This window comes from Pipistrellus kuhlii, unplaced genomic scaffold (genome assembly GCF_014108245.1).
Source record: "Pipistrellus kuhlii isolate mPipKuh1 unplaced genomic scaffold, mPipKuh1.p scaffold_m20_p_8, whole genome shotgun sequence".
NCBI lineage: Eukaryota > Metazoa > Chordata > Mammalia > Chiroptera > Vespertilionidae > Pipistrellus > Pipistrellus kuhlii.
The window spans coordinates 66,742,996-66,756,788 of NW_023425584.1; the positions used below are offsets into that span (position 1 = coordinate 66,742,996).

General features: G+C 47.9%; 1 protein-coding gene across 1 annotated transcript; it reads right to left on the reverse strand.

Moving 5' to 3' along the window:
* Positions 1–451: 451 nt before the first annotated feature.
* PRSS55 (serine protease 55) lies at positions 452–11,307 on the reverse strand. Its single transcript, XM_036425213.2, has 5 exons — positions 10,719–11,307; positions 9,143–9,335; positions 7,790–8,040; positions 6,257–6,399; positions 452–2,361 (listed from the first exon to the last, which is right to left on the reverse strand). The coding sequence occupies exons 1-5, from the start codon at positions 10,771–10,773 to the stop codon at positions 2,044–2,046; spliced, it is 960 nt and encodes a 319-aa protein (XP_036281106.2). The 5' UTR covers positions 10,774–11,307; the 3' UTR covers positions 452–2,043.
* Positions 11,308–13,793: the final 2,486 nt, after the last annotated feature.

Below are 13,793 nucleotides of genomic sequence, written 5' to 3' on the forward strand. Positions count from 1 at the left end.
AAGCACCTCAGCTGGTCATGGTTCCTTATCTGGAACCTATCCCAAAGTAGTTGGGATAATACCAACTACTTCCCATCTCTGCAATCTTTTCAGGTGCGTGTTGTTACTTTGGTTCACTCTTTTCCAGGTAGGGGAAGTTCTGGTGGCTTTCACATGGCCTTTCCCACATAATATCCCTCACTCCCAGGCCAGGGACCAGTGTGGGGATGCTGCCAGCTGCTCAGTGTATCTATCATACTCACACACCCCAGAACTGGGGAGTGACCATGGGAAGGATCTGGGGACTCCCTGGGCCCATGGTGAGATGGATTTGCTAACCTGACCTCCACAAGCCCCTTCTCTGACTGGTGGGCCACAGGGACACTGGGTCCCCTGGAATCTGTCGGGTCAGAGCCAGTGTGCAGTGGTCCCCCAAAGATCTGATTATTTCCTTTCCCCCAGTGCAGTTAGAGAAGGCTGGGAGAAAGATTAGCGTGTAAACATTTGGTGGTGCACGGGAGTCCCTCATAGGGGGACCCAACCTCCCCTTCATTCAAGTGGCATTGGGCTATAAACTGGCTCAAGTCTGAGAACTGATTAAAGAGCCACAATTCTCTATTTGTATGATTCAAATTAAACTTTATTCATCTGACCTAGAATTTTTCTGCTTATATAGAACACCATGATCAGTGAGCTAACATCACGGCTCTGTGCATATAGGACTATTGTAATTGCTGCTTTGACTCTTCATTCAGTAACCACACCCACCTTGCCTTTGTCGATTGAGTGCCTCCATTTTCCCCTGCCATTCCAGGGATCCAGTTACCCCCATTGCATTCAGGTTTCCCAATTCAGTGGCTGCAGGTACCCCTGTGAGGTCTGGCCTGCAGGGAAGAGTGAACTCAGAGCTCTCCTAGAATGCTGGGCTCACTCTCAAAAAAAAAATTTGTCTTTTCCCAGGGTGGGCGAGTAGGTCTCAATGACAAATCTATGCCAACATTCCAATCCCCCTCTGCATTACACCAAAGCAGGCTCAGTCTTTCTAACTCACTCTCGGTGGGTCTCCTTTTAGTGCATGCTTTGGCCACACAGACTGGTAGAGCCCTTCCTGACTCTGGGAACAGTAGATGCAGATGTAACATTAAATGCAGAATCCCTGCTTCGTGAACCCATATCAATCAATTTACCTGATGCAAATGTATGTTCCTCCCATCATTACCCCACCCTCAATATCCAAGCCTAGATTTCTATCGGTTCGAATTAGAAAACTCAAGAGGTTCTTTTGGGGTGCGTGTCCATCCTCATGGGTCACGCTTTGTACTTCACCTGTAGGAGTCTGCCGGGACTTACCGTAAGTCTAGTTATAGAAACAGAGAGGGCGGTGGAATGGGGTTCTGAGGAAATCAGCATTGTCTTGCTTGACAGCCGCCTCAGGGAAGGCCATGACCCTTTCCTCAGCAATACAGGGTTAATACCCTGGGGTGAGCAAAGAGGTCCCTCTTACTGAGGGGTGGGGGTAGGGGTGGAGGAGTAGGGGAAGACTGTGGCCACTGCCAAAGAAAACTAATCAGAATTCGGGGTCCCAGTTCCATCAGGGTCTTCTCATACACCCCCATTCAAGTGTTCAGGATCACATTCCTTCTCCATCAATGCCTTTAACAGTAGACACCCGCAAGTCTCAGGATGAGGTTGTGAGTTTGATTTTTAGCCATCGCAGCCCTGTGGCTACAGGAGGTAGGAGTTCCCCTCCAGGCAGATGTAGAAGCTTTCAGGTCATTTGTGGGGCTTCTGAGTCACAAGAGTTAGACTACAGAATTACTGGAATTGTCAGGAATCAGATGCTATTTCCACTGAGGCTGCTTAGCTGGTAGGACGTAAACTGGAGGGCCTGGGGTCATTGTGGCCTTCACTTGGAAGCCGTTTTTGAGAAATAGTCCCAGTCAACATCTGTTCTTTCCACTTCACTACCCACTTCTCCCCAATGTAGCCACGTGGCTACCATCATTCAAACACATTCTCCTTGGTTATGGAATAGCACTTGTTTTATTGCCAGTAGAAAATGGCCTAGAACAGTATGTAGGACAGAAGGCAGAGCAGGAGCCAGAGTCTGGGGCCACTGGGCTCTGGGAATTCTGAGGCCTTGGATCTCATCTGTGTCTCTGGGGGAGGAGCTCTCACCTCCTCAGTTCTCACTTTCTCAGGGTCATAGGACCTTCCCTCTACCTCCGTCACCTTCTTGATCCAGGGGCCATAATTATATAACAAGGTGTAAATTCCTGGAATGTTCTTCTGCCCACAGCTCCTTCCCCAGCTGATGATGCCCACCTGGTACCACTTCCTGTCAGATTCTGTGGTGCAGACCAGGGGCCCTCCACTGTCACCCTGTGGGCAGAGAACACAGTTCAGTAGCAAGTCTCATTCTCAACTGCCCATTTGTGCAGTAACTTTCACGGATGGAAGAGGATCCCTTGGCCTCCCCTCCTCAAGACTGTCAAAGGGAATCTGTCATTACTGCCCACTGCCCACCTCAATCCTGGGCCCCTGGGGGAGTGTGTTGCTGTCAGGCTGGCTCTGGGAACTGTAGGCTGTAGAGTAGGGGTGTCGAACTCAATCAGAGAAGGGGCCAAAACCTAAAATCCAGCCTAAATCGTGGGCCGAATGGTTTACTGAACAGTCATAAACTGTCATTGTGATGGAAACGCAGCGGAGTGCAGTGATGACAGCGTGGTGCGGGCCACATTGCAAGGCCTGGCGGGACGGATTTGGCCCGCGGGCCTTGTGTTTGACACATGTGCTGTAGAGTGTGGGCAGTGGATAGGGTAGGACTGAATATTGAGGAGGAGGAGGGAGAGGAAGAGAAAGAGGAAATGGAAGAAGGGCCTGGTGAAAAATAACTCCAGCTGCAGATGGGAGCTAGAAGATGGAGTAAATATGCACAGGACTAGAGAAGCGGGGAGATGGCCTCCTCTTCCATGATCATAAACAGGTGACTAGAATGATTGGACTCTGGCAGGGGGAGGAGCAGTAGAACTAACATTTCCTGGATATGTGAGAAGCATTGTGTTAGCCCCTTAACTTTCTTTTTCAACCCCACCACCTCATATCTCTGTGAGGTAGGTATTTTGATTCTTGTTTTCTACTAAAATCATACTATGTCAAAAGAGGTTTTTCATTGAAGAAAAACTAATTGTTAGGCAACGGGGATATAAGACCTTATGCTCTAGTGGGGGAGATAATATAAACAAGTAGGATTAACTGTGTTTGATGAAGCAGGAGAAGTATGAACAAATCTAGAGTCAGTGCAGAGGGGGAGGAACTGATTCTGTTGAGGGAAAGTTCTGTCAGAAGAAACTCCAAGGCACTTTGTTTGAAGAATGACTAGGAATTTAACAGAAAGAGTGTGTGGGACTGTGTAGAGAGGAGCCAGAGAGAAGGTAGAGGGACTGGTTAAGATGAGGTAAAATGATGAGTATCTGAAGGTCAGGATGAAGAGGAATGAATTAAAACCCACCTGATCTGATGACCTAGATGTTGGTGACTAGCTCCCAGGTCAAAGTGTGCTAATAGAGATAAAGTGTAGGAGAAGATAATTAATAAAGTGTTTTCAAGTGGAGGTTGGGTTGGCTCTGCATCACCAAATAGAGGGTTAAATAGAGCAGAATTACAGAGAGGTTGGAGTTCAAGGATACAGTTAGCTTTGGCCAAAATCAAAATTCCTCTTTCCATACACAGTGTTGCTCTACTACTTGTCTGTTTTTTGTGGGCGTGTGTTTTTTTGGTGCTAGTTCTGTTTCAAAGTCATGGGGCAAGAACCAAATCAACAGGATCTCTATCCAAATAGCTCCTCCCATAAATGATATTTTATAATTTCCTTCAATTTTATGAAGGCATCTATGTTATAAAATTTTTATTAATAGGTTGTCTTGATTATTTATTTCCTTACATATTAAGGAGAGAACTGTCCTTGAGCAAGTAACTTTTTAAAGCCTCAGTTTCCATGTCATTAAAATAGGGATAATACCAACTACTTCCCAAGGTTGTCAGCAGATGAAATTTTTAAAATTCTGTAAATCACTCACAAAGTACTGTTACTAGCCAGTATATGTGTGATGTTATATTTTGCTTGAGTATGCCACTTAAAAATGATTATTTTTTTTAATTTAACTTTTTTTTTCTTTGCACATTATAACCTTCACCAGGAGATTGATTACAAAGAAGAAAAGTTCTGGGAAAAGTAAACCAAAAAAATTCAACTATTTTTAATTTTATCATTTACTGCTAATTTGTATTTTAAGCATAGCATAATTTTATTGCCATTATTTTGAACATATTTAAATGCTATCACCCTAAAGTGATCATTTCCCTTAATTGTGTGATTACATGCTTTTTTAAAGTTTGCTAAATTTAAAAGTGTAATTTTATTTTTAAGGGCAATTATTTTTAAATGGTTTCTTTGTTTTAAAGTGATGATAATGTTGTATAATTTCAGAAAAATTTCCTTGACTGGATCACTGTCAGCGTATTGTCAACAAACAGAAAGCTTTCTAAACAGAGGGCAAAACTTTTCATTTCACAACTAAAAAAAAAAAAAAAAAAAAAAAAAAAAGGCTTAAAACAATAACAGCACATTTATTTACAGACCACTTAACTAATAGAGGATTAATTTTCGAAGCTCTCATTAAAGTGCACTTTTTGTTGCAAAAGATTGCAACAAAAAAGCCTTGACTCTGGATGTATATTCAGCTTCTGCAGCAGAGGCTGCAGAAAACATCACCGGAGATGGCACTTGATAATTTCAGATGTGGACAAAGTTGGTTGGGCCATTAGAATAGGGGATGGGGTTGAATCAAAGAGATTGGAAAGAGAGTGGGAGTATGGGTGGGGCCTGCTTCTTATATTCTTGTGTGAGCATAGGAGTGACAGCAGGGGATAGTTGTAGTCTCCCACGCATGGCACGGCCTCCCTTACTGCGCTGCTCCCCTGCCCACACACAGCTCTTGTCACCTCTGGCTTCTGAAACACTGGAACTTCCCTGAACACATGATGCTGTTTCAAGCCTCTGATTTCCATGTTCTCTCTGGGATGCTCTCTTTTTATTCACACTGTCTGTTGACTGCTGCCCCCAACCCCCACCTTCTATTACTATTTGGAGTCCTTTGTCTCTGGCTCCAGATTGATCTGGTTGCTCCCTTAGGTCTATAGCATGGCTGTGATCCCAGATCTTCCTTTAACTACTGTGTCTGGAAAGCTTTGTCTTCTCTTTTTTTTAATTTGTTTTGTTTTTTGTTGTTGCTAATTTTCACTGGATGATATTTTTTTCATTAATGTTTTACAGAGAGTGAAGGAAGGGAGGGAGGGAGAGAGAGAGAAACATCGATGTGAGAGAGAGACACTGATTGGTTGCTTCTTGCATGTGCTTGACCAAGGTCAAGTGGGGATTGAACATGAAAGCCAGGTACAAGCCCTTGAGCGGGAATCAAATCCTCCACCCCTCGATCAAACCATTCTGTGCAAGGTCAGAGGCATGCTGTCTAACCACTGAGCATGCTGGCAAGGGCTGTTTTGAATGCCTGAGAGTAGCATTTGCTAGGTTATGTGGCCAGAGCATGTTCCGCTTTTTAAGAAAATGGTGAACTGTTTTCCAGAGTGGTTGGGCTATTTTAAAGTCCCACCAGCAATGTGTCCAGTTTCTCAGCATTCTTGTCAGCATTTGGCATTGTCACTATTATTATTATTATTATTATTATATCCACTTGTAGAGGCATGCAGTGAGGTCTCATTGGGAGTTGAATTTGCTTTGGCTTAATGGCCAATGACACTGAACATCTTTCCATGTTCCTATTTACCATCCCATTATCCTCCTCAGTGCAATGTCTGTTCATGTCTTTTGCCCATTTTTTAATTGCACCATTTGTTTTTCTACTGTCGAGTTTGAAAGTTCATTATCTATTCTAAGTATAATTTCTTTGTGGGATATTTTCTCCCAGTCCATAGCTTGTCTTTTTGTCCTCTTGATAGGGTCTTTCACAGAGAAAAATCTTTGATTTTTATTGGTCCAGTCTACCAATTTTTCCTCTTTCGAGCTGTGCTTTTGGTATCACTCTAAGAACCTCACAATGAGTATTTCTTAATCCATGTCCCCATTCCCAGGGCCACGCCCTGATTCCCACACATTTCCCAGACTCACTGTTTATTCCCAGTGGAGAGAGGACACCCTTGCCTGCAGCCCCGAGAGGAGGAGGACCTGGAGAGGCAGGGAGGGAACACCCCTAGTTACCTGGCAGGAATCGTAGCTCTTGTTCGCATACCCAGCACACAGCATGTTTTTGGTAAGCTTTGGAAACACCTTTGTACATTCCCTCCAATCCATGATGACTATTGGCACTTTCTTCAGGTCACTGGACTCAGAGTTTTTGTCATCTGGCCCAAAGAGAAAGCACATCAGGAAAGGCGCTGGATAGCAGTCTGTGTGTGTAGGTAATGCAAGCGACCTGCTCTCGACCACCCTGTGCATCCCTGCTGCCCTCCACCTTCCTCCACATCCTCACTTTCCCCCTCCCCCTCACTACTTCCTTCCCTCAATCCCATACAGCTCACTCACTCCATCACCCCAGGTTTTCCCATAATTCCCCACCTACTTGAATCACTCCTCCCATTCAAAATTAGACCCCTGCTTCCAAGAAGACTTCCAGCTTGACTCCAACCAGCCCTACAGACTTGATCTCTCGGAATTGGCTATCGGTCATTTCTCAGCACAGTCCTACCTCCTCTTCCTGCCTGCCATGGCCACTTTTGATGATAAGAGGATGGCCCTCCCCTGACACAGGACTGCTGAACGTGGACCGGCACGCCCACTGGAAAGTTTTCCAGTCCTCTGGGCAGGGGAAGTTGGCTGCAGGTCTTCACAGGGGACTTGCCAGGGCCCTTTCCAGCCGGCTTCCTTCTAGCTCACTAACTCTGACCACATAGACATTTCAAAAGTCTTCTCCTTATTGACTACTTTTAATCTGGAGGCCTCCTCCTTCACTTCTTACTCTCGAGGGGTGCCTGGTGCACAGAAGCAGTCACACGCCAGTGGCCTCTAGCTACTGAAGTCCTGCAATACCTGCCATTTTCCAGGCCTCAGCCTGAGGCAAAGCGTCCCTGTGGACCCAGAGTCTCTCACGGGCCTGGAACAGGGCTGTGCTGTTCCCACCCCCTACCTATTGGCTCTTGCTTTCGTTGAGTTTTCTTTGGGGACAGTCCAGCAAGGCTTTCATAATCCCTCTCTGCCCTGGGACAAGTTCCTCCTGTTTTGGCCGAGTAACAGTGAAACAACAGGTAACAAGTACCAACAGATTCTCTGGCTGGGCAACCCTCCAGGGCCATCAAAGGTCTACGCTGGGACAGGCACCGTGAACGCCTGTACAAACCAGGTGGGAGACATTGGTGTGTGAATCAAGGGAGATGTGAGAGAATAAAGAGGAGAGTGGCCCCTGGCAAACTGGAGAGTTTAAATTCACTTACACAAGCAAACAAGACTGCTGTGTGCTGGCTGAGCACGACCACACCCCGGGCTGTCTCAGACCTGGCATCTCAGCCTGGGCCTTGGGGTGATGCTTCCTTGGCCCTCGGAGGCTGAGACTGGGCCTCTTCGAGCCTCTGCTGGGCAGGAATGTGCTCCAATGCAAGTTCTTTTCTTGCCCCTGCCCCTCAGCCCTCTCTCCTTTCACCCTCCTCCTGCCTCCTTTAGATTGAGTGGCCGATCTCCAGATGCCTGTGATTGGTGATTCCCCCAACAGCTCTCGGAAGCTACTGCGTGGTCACATACCAGGTTTGGTCTGCCCCCATCCTGCCACCCAGCATTTGTTCCACTTGGTGGGGCCGGGCTGCCTGGGCATGCAGATAGGTTCCTTCAGGCCGCTGAACTTGATCTCCGTGTTCAACAGCAGCAAGGCGATGTCGTTGTCCATGGTGGACCTTTCGAAGTTCTTGTGAATCACTATGCTGGTGACCCCCTTCACTTCCAGGAATGGGCTCTGCAAGTCGTTGGTTCCCAGCACAATGCTCAGGTCCATGGGACTGGGCGGCACAGAACCGGAGAGGGCAGGTAGAGGGGAAGGAAAGTCACAAGCACCCAGAATTTGCTGTGCCCCCAAAACCTACATCCCATATATTTCTATGGGCCTTTAAAACTTGTTCTACCAGGGCTGTTGCTAAGAAGATGTGATAATTTTTAAAAGGTAAAAAAGGAGGGCGAAGCAGTCTTTGTGGGCAGACCACAGTGACACGGTGCCCACCACAGTCCCAGAGGTGTGGAGGAGACAATCCCTCCTAATGGGGCCAAGGCAGAGCTTGCTTTGGCTGCTCCAAAGAGCCCACCACCTGGCACAGACCAAACCAGCCCACAGAGAGGGAAGGTAGGATTACATCGATTTGCCTGCCAGCAACTAATAGACATCAGAATGGAGTTTAATCCAGACATGCCACTAATTAAACAGGAAGAGTCTTCAGTCATAATTCAGGAATTCCCTCCAGGCAGAATGGCCAGAAACTTTCCAATAGCCAGTGTCTAAGTATCCCATGTGGGCAGATGCAACAAACTATGTGGCCGTGCCACGGAGAAACTTTCCCAGATGTTCCATTTACCCTTCAAAGTCAGTTGGATCTCAGTTTCCCTCTCTATAAAACACAGTTTTCCTTCTACCTGCCTTAGAGGGTGGTTGTATGATGAAACAATAGAGGCAGTTGCTTACATGGTCACCGGGCCACGATTAGTAATCAGTAAATGCTGCGTTTGCTACCCATCTCCTGGAGCTTAAGGAAAACTCTACAGGGAGGAGGGAAGTGGGGGTCCCATGGCCTGGAAATCCAAGCTTTCAGAAAGAAGAAAATTTCTTCCTGGAGGGATTTGTCTGTCCTAGGAGAGGTAAGCGGACCAAGTCCTTTAATTCTGCCAGGCTAGATACTCCTGGAGTGTGTGATTGCAGGGAAGCCCTAGTTACTGGCCCTGGGTGACCTCAAGGTGGGCACAGCAGAAGTTCACCGCCTCCTCAGTCCCAGGGCCATCCTGTCTGACTTGGGACTGACAGGCCCTGGGCCTCCCATTAGCAATCAGGTCTGTAGGGGATGCTCCGGAGGTGGACAGTGTCAGAAGCAACGGGGATGGGCTCTTGATACTTACTTTAGTTCATCATTAGATAAGCAGTGAGCCGCAGTGACAATCCACCAATTGTTGATGATCGTGCCGCCACAGAAATGTTGATTTCCTGCCTGAATACTCACCATCCATGGGAACTCACCCTCCTCAGCCTCCATCCCCCCTATGATTCTGGAATGCTGAAATTCTTCCTCATAAGTGGGTCTTTTGCCGCATGCTGGTGACATGGAAGAGGAAGGAAGGGAAAAAATGAAACCACTCAATCAATATCTATAGGAGGTCTCTAGGTAGCTACCATTATGCTCATTCTAGACATGAGGAATCTAAGGCTGGCTCAGGGAAACACCAGGTACACGCGTAAGCCAGCAGATGCTTTATGTTTGTAGCCAGCGCCTGGGACATGGGTCAGAAGTGTTGGCTCTGCCCCCTCCAGCCTTGTGATCCCAGGAGAGTTTTCACTGAGCTTGTCTCTGCTCTCACCCAAGAGAAATCAGAGGAAAAGATTTTTCCAACACCAACTATAAAGTGGCAGGCAGAATAACACTTCCCTCCCCCAAAAATGTCCATGTCCTAATGGACCATGTCCTGGTGGATAGTGCCTTATAAGGCAAAAGGGAGTTTGGAGAAGGAATTAAAGTTGCTAATCCGCTGATTTCAAAATGGGAAGATTGGACTGGCCGGCGTGTCTCAGTGGTTGAGCATCGACCTATGAACCAGGAGGTCACAGTTCAATTCTCTATCAGGACCCAGGCCAGGTGGCTGGTTTGATCCCCAATAGGGGGCATGCAGGAGGCAGTTGATCAATGATTCTCTTTCATCATTGATGTTTTTATTTCTCTTTCTCCCTTACTGTCTAAAATCAATAAAAATATATTTAAAATAAAAGCAAACTGGGGAGATTGTCCTGGATAATCAGAGTGAGCCCAGTGAATCTGAAAGGTCCTTAACGGTAGTGGATCAGGCAGAAGAAGAAGAAATGTTACTAGGGAAGAAAGGCAAGGAATTGCAGTGCTGCTGGCTTGGAAGATGGAAGAAGGGGCCCTCAGCCGAGGGATGGAGATGACCTTCAGAAGCTAGAAAGGGCAAAGGTTCTCCCGAGAATCTCGGAAGGGAATGCAGTCCAGCTGACACCTTGATTTTAGCCCAGGGAGACCCGTGCCCGATCTGCATTCATCAGAACTAAGTAAGATTAGAAATGTGTGTTGTTGAAGCCCCTAAGTTTGTGGTGGTTGGTTTCAACAGTCCTAGGGTACTAATTCATGTGGAAAATCAGAGTGGCTCCAGAAAGGGCCTGAACCTTCCAGAAGCCCTGAACTGTTCTAGAACATTGTGTTTCCTGGGAGGCTGAGAGCACAGGCTGCAACTGCCTGTGCAGAGAAGAAAGATCTGTCTCTGGAGAGAGAGTCCCAGCCCAGCCCCCAGGAGAGGAGCCACTCCATTAGTATTTGCTGTAATCAATTAATTAATCAACGAGCTCACTAACCAACTCCCTCCACTGCCTCCAATGCTCACCACTGACTAGGAGAAGGGGACGTGAGCAGGGACTGGGAGAGCTGCTCTGGCCATGGGGGGTGGGGGGACATGGGAGGAGTCAACATACCGAGATGTGCACCCCTGGCTTGGGACATGAGCAGCAAAACTGATAACAGGAGCATGGCCCTTGGCTTTGCTGCTGGCCCAGGAGGTGGCGGAGGCCAGGGCTGAGGGGAAAGACCCTGCCATTGCCTCTCCTCTCCCAGCCGGCCCAGCTGGTGATGTCACAATGGGTGGGGTGCTTGAGAACTTGGGTCCTGCAGGCTTCTCTTCTTGCCATTTGTTCCTAACATAGTTGCACAGAGGGCTCTCGTCCTTGAAATCATCTTGTTTGAGATCTCTCCCCGCTGACCTGGGGATGGCCTACCCTTCACCAAGTCCTTGGTAGTCAGCTTGCTTGTGGTCCCTGCCCTAAGAAGCCTGTTTCAAGGCTCAAATGCCTCCTCTCTCACAGAACCTGTCATGTCAGAGGTCTCTGTGAATGTGCGCCTGAGGCCTGAACGAGGGACTGCCAGGCTGGACCTTGAGGATGGGGAGGAGCTCAGGGAGCCCAGGGGGCCTCCCCCAGCACTAACGCGGAGGGATGGCAGTTGCCTCTGACCTGGGGCTGCCAACATGGACCTCAGAGGCTGGGTTCAGAGGCCTGGCCTTCCTTCATGCCCAGCCTAGCGGGTGACAATGCCCACTCTCACCACTTTTCAGGTTTATGCCACATGATTCCCCAACCCCCAGGTAAGTCCCTGACCACATCTAAAGATGAAAGGATCAGACTCACAGATGTAAATGCCTGGTTCATGGCTTCTTCTCACATCAGCAGGTTTGGTCCTCGGTCAGAGATTTGGACTTCCCTGTTTACCTCACACTTACCATGTACTGACTCAGGTAGACTGGACCCAGGCAACCCTCAGGACTGCCTCGCTGGCCGCTGGGCAGGCCCAATGGTTGGAAGTGAGTCTCGTGCTCATTTCAGTTCCTAACGTGCCCATGGGTCATCTCCTCAACTTGCTCATCTGCAGAAAAGGGATAACAGTGCTCACAAGTAAAGGTGTGAAGATCAAAACAAGATTATGCAACCCAGGTGTGGTCTCTTTGTACTACACTTCCAGCTACTTGCTCCTCTCCGTGGCCCCTCCCTGCAGCCACTCCTCAGCGCCCAGGTGTCCACTATCAGGGTTAGGCCACTCTGTTGTGTGGCCATGGATGGTGCTGTCCTCACCTGTCCTGAATAACACCTCATCTGCATCCTCAACAGAGCATCCTGGCCCTGACGAATTAAGGGCGTATGGGTAAAGGTCCCAAAGTTCCAGGCCACCTGGCCTGGCCTGCCACCAGGAAGCTCAGGGCTTTCCCTTTGTGCTTCCTTTGAACTCCCTCCCATGGCCCTGCCACCACCCCTGGCCAAATGCCTGCAGCTTCTCCTTTGCTCACCTTCCGTTGGTTTTGGGGGAGAGGAGAAGAGGAGAAACCTGGGCACGGTCTGACTGGGAGGATGACGGTGGATCCCACCGGTGGGGATGCAGGGATGACAGGCATATCCACCCAACGCTGCTGCTCACTTTCTAGAAAAGTATCCAAACAAAATCACAGCTCACCTCTAAGAAGACCCATTTCCATTGGGGCTATATCTCTCCTATGAACATGGGCCCTATTGCTTGTGACATTCATTCACTGCATGCCATTTCTTTGCCAAGCTTCTTCACAGTAACAGTGGGCTGCACCATGCCTGGATGGGATGCCTGGGTGAGACAAAACTGCCATGCCTAGTCACAACTCCAGAGGGCACCATTCCTATAGAACACAATGGGAATGGCTCTCCTCTGGAACTGGGTGAACATGAGGGCCCAGGTGTGGAGAGAAGCTCTACAAAAAATCTATAGAAATTCAAAGAGCAAAGCAGGCACATGATGACATAGTCTGCCCAGGACTGCTGCCTGGCTGAGGCTCCAGAGGTCCCCAGGGCAGCCCTATTGTAGTGACTTTATTTACCACCATCCTGGCCAGCAGTTTGGAACTGTTCTAGGGAGTACACTCAGGGCAGGTTAAGGCTGTATACAAATAAGTATACAGGATGCCCAGTTACATTTGAATTTCAGATCAAGAACAAATGTTTTCAGTATATGTACCCCCCTCTCCCCACATGCAATGCCCGAGTATGCAGTGTATCTGCCAACTCATCCTGCAGGGCTCATCAATCACAGTATTTCCACACTCAACCTTTCGTATCTCAATTCCGTCTGTTTCAGAGATTGAAGTCCAAACCCTCAGGAACATAGAATGTGACCCTGTGTGGAGACAGGGTCTTTAAAGAGGTAATCAAGGTAAAATGAGACCCTCGGGGCAGGACCCTAGTTCACTGGGACTTGTGTCTTTGTAAGCAGAGGAATAGACCCAGGAGTGTCCATGTACAGAGAGAGGACAGTGTGAAGAGGCAGCAAGAAGGTAGCCATCTGCATGCCAAAGGGATAGGCCTGGGCAGATCCTTCCTCAGAAGGAACCCAGCCCCATCAGTACCTTGCTCTTGGACTTACCAGCCTCCAGAACCAGGATGTTTCTGTTGTCTCAGCTACCCTGTCTGTGGCATTTTGTTATATGGCAGCCTTGGCAAACGAAAACATGCACCATCTTTAGGCTACCTCATCTCTTATCAGTATAACTGAAGCCACTTCCTCTACAATAGTCTCTTTTCTAGTCATCCTTTCTCAAATAATCTCCATGTTACACCCTGAATAATCTTTTAATGCACATGGATTATATGACCTGCTTTCATTTCACTACTCTCCCCATTAACCTCACAATAAAATCCAAATCTCTTCACAAGTCATAAAAGCTTTGATATCTGGGTCCAGAGTCCATGAAAACATGCCCAAAGACCCAAAGTTCATTAATGCCAAAGCAGATGATATAATACAGGACTCCTTAGGAGGCTCAGAGTCAAGGCCTGCAATGGAGTCTCCCTTAGTCTCCCCTGCAGACTCAACCAGTCTACCTTGCTCCCCTACTTCCTCTCTAACCCCCAGCTTACTGTGATGTCACCCAGGACCTTGTATTTGTGATTGTCACAATCTAAGCAGCTGCAGCTGGCATTTTATCACCTTGGGCTGGAGGCATAAGTTGGGCAATTCTGGGCTGGAATGAAAAGAAG

Coding starts and splice junctions, on each gene's coding strand:
- PRSS55 (XM_036425213.2), bottom strand. CDS start 10,773: ATGCTCCTGTTATCAGTTTTGCTGCTCATGTCCCAAGCCAGGGGTGCA. Junction 8,041..9,142: donor TTATCTAATGATGAACTAAA/GTAAGTATCAAG, acceptor TGTGCCGCCCAG/TCCCATGGACCTGAGCATTG. Junction 2,362..6,256: donor AGAGCTACGATTCCTGCCAG/GTAACTAGGGGT, acceptor CTCTGCCCACAG/GGTGACAGTGGAGGGCCCCT.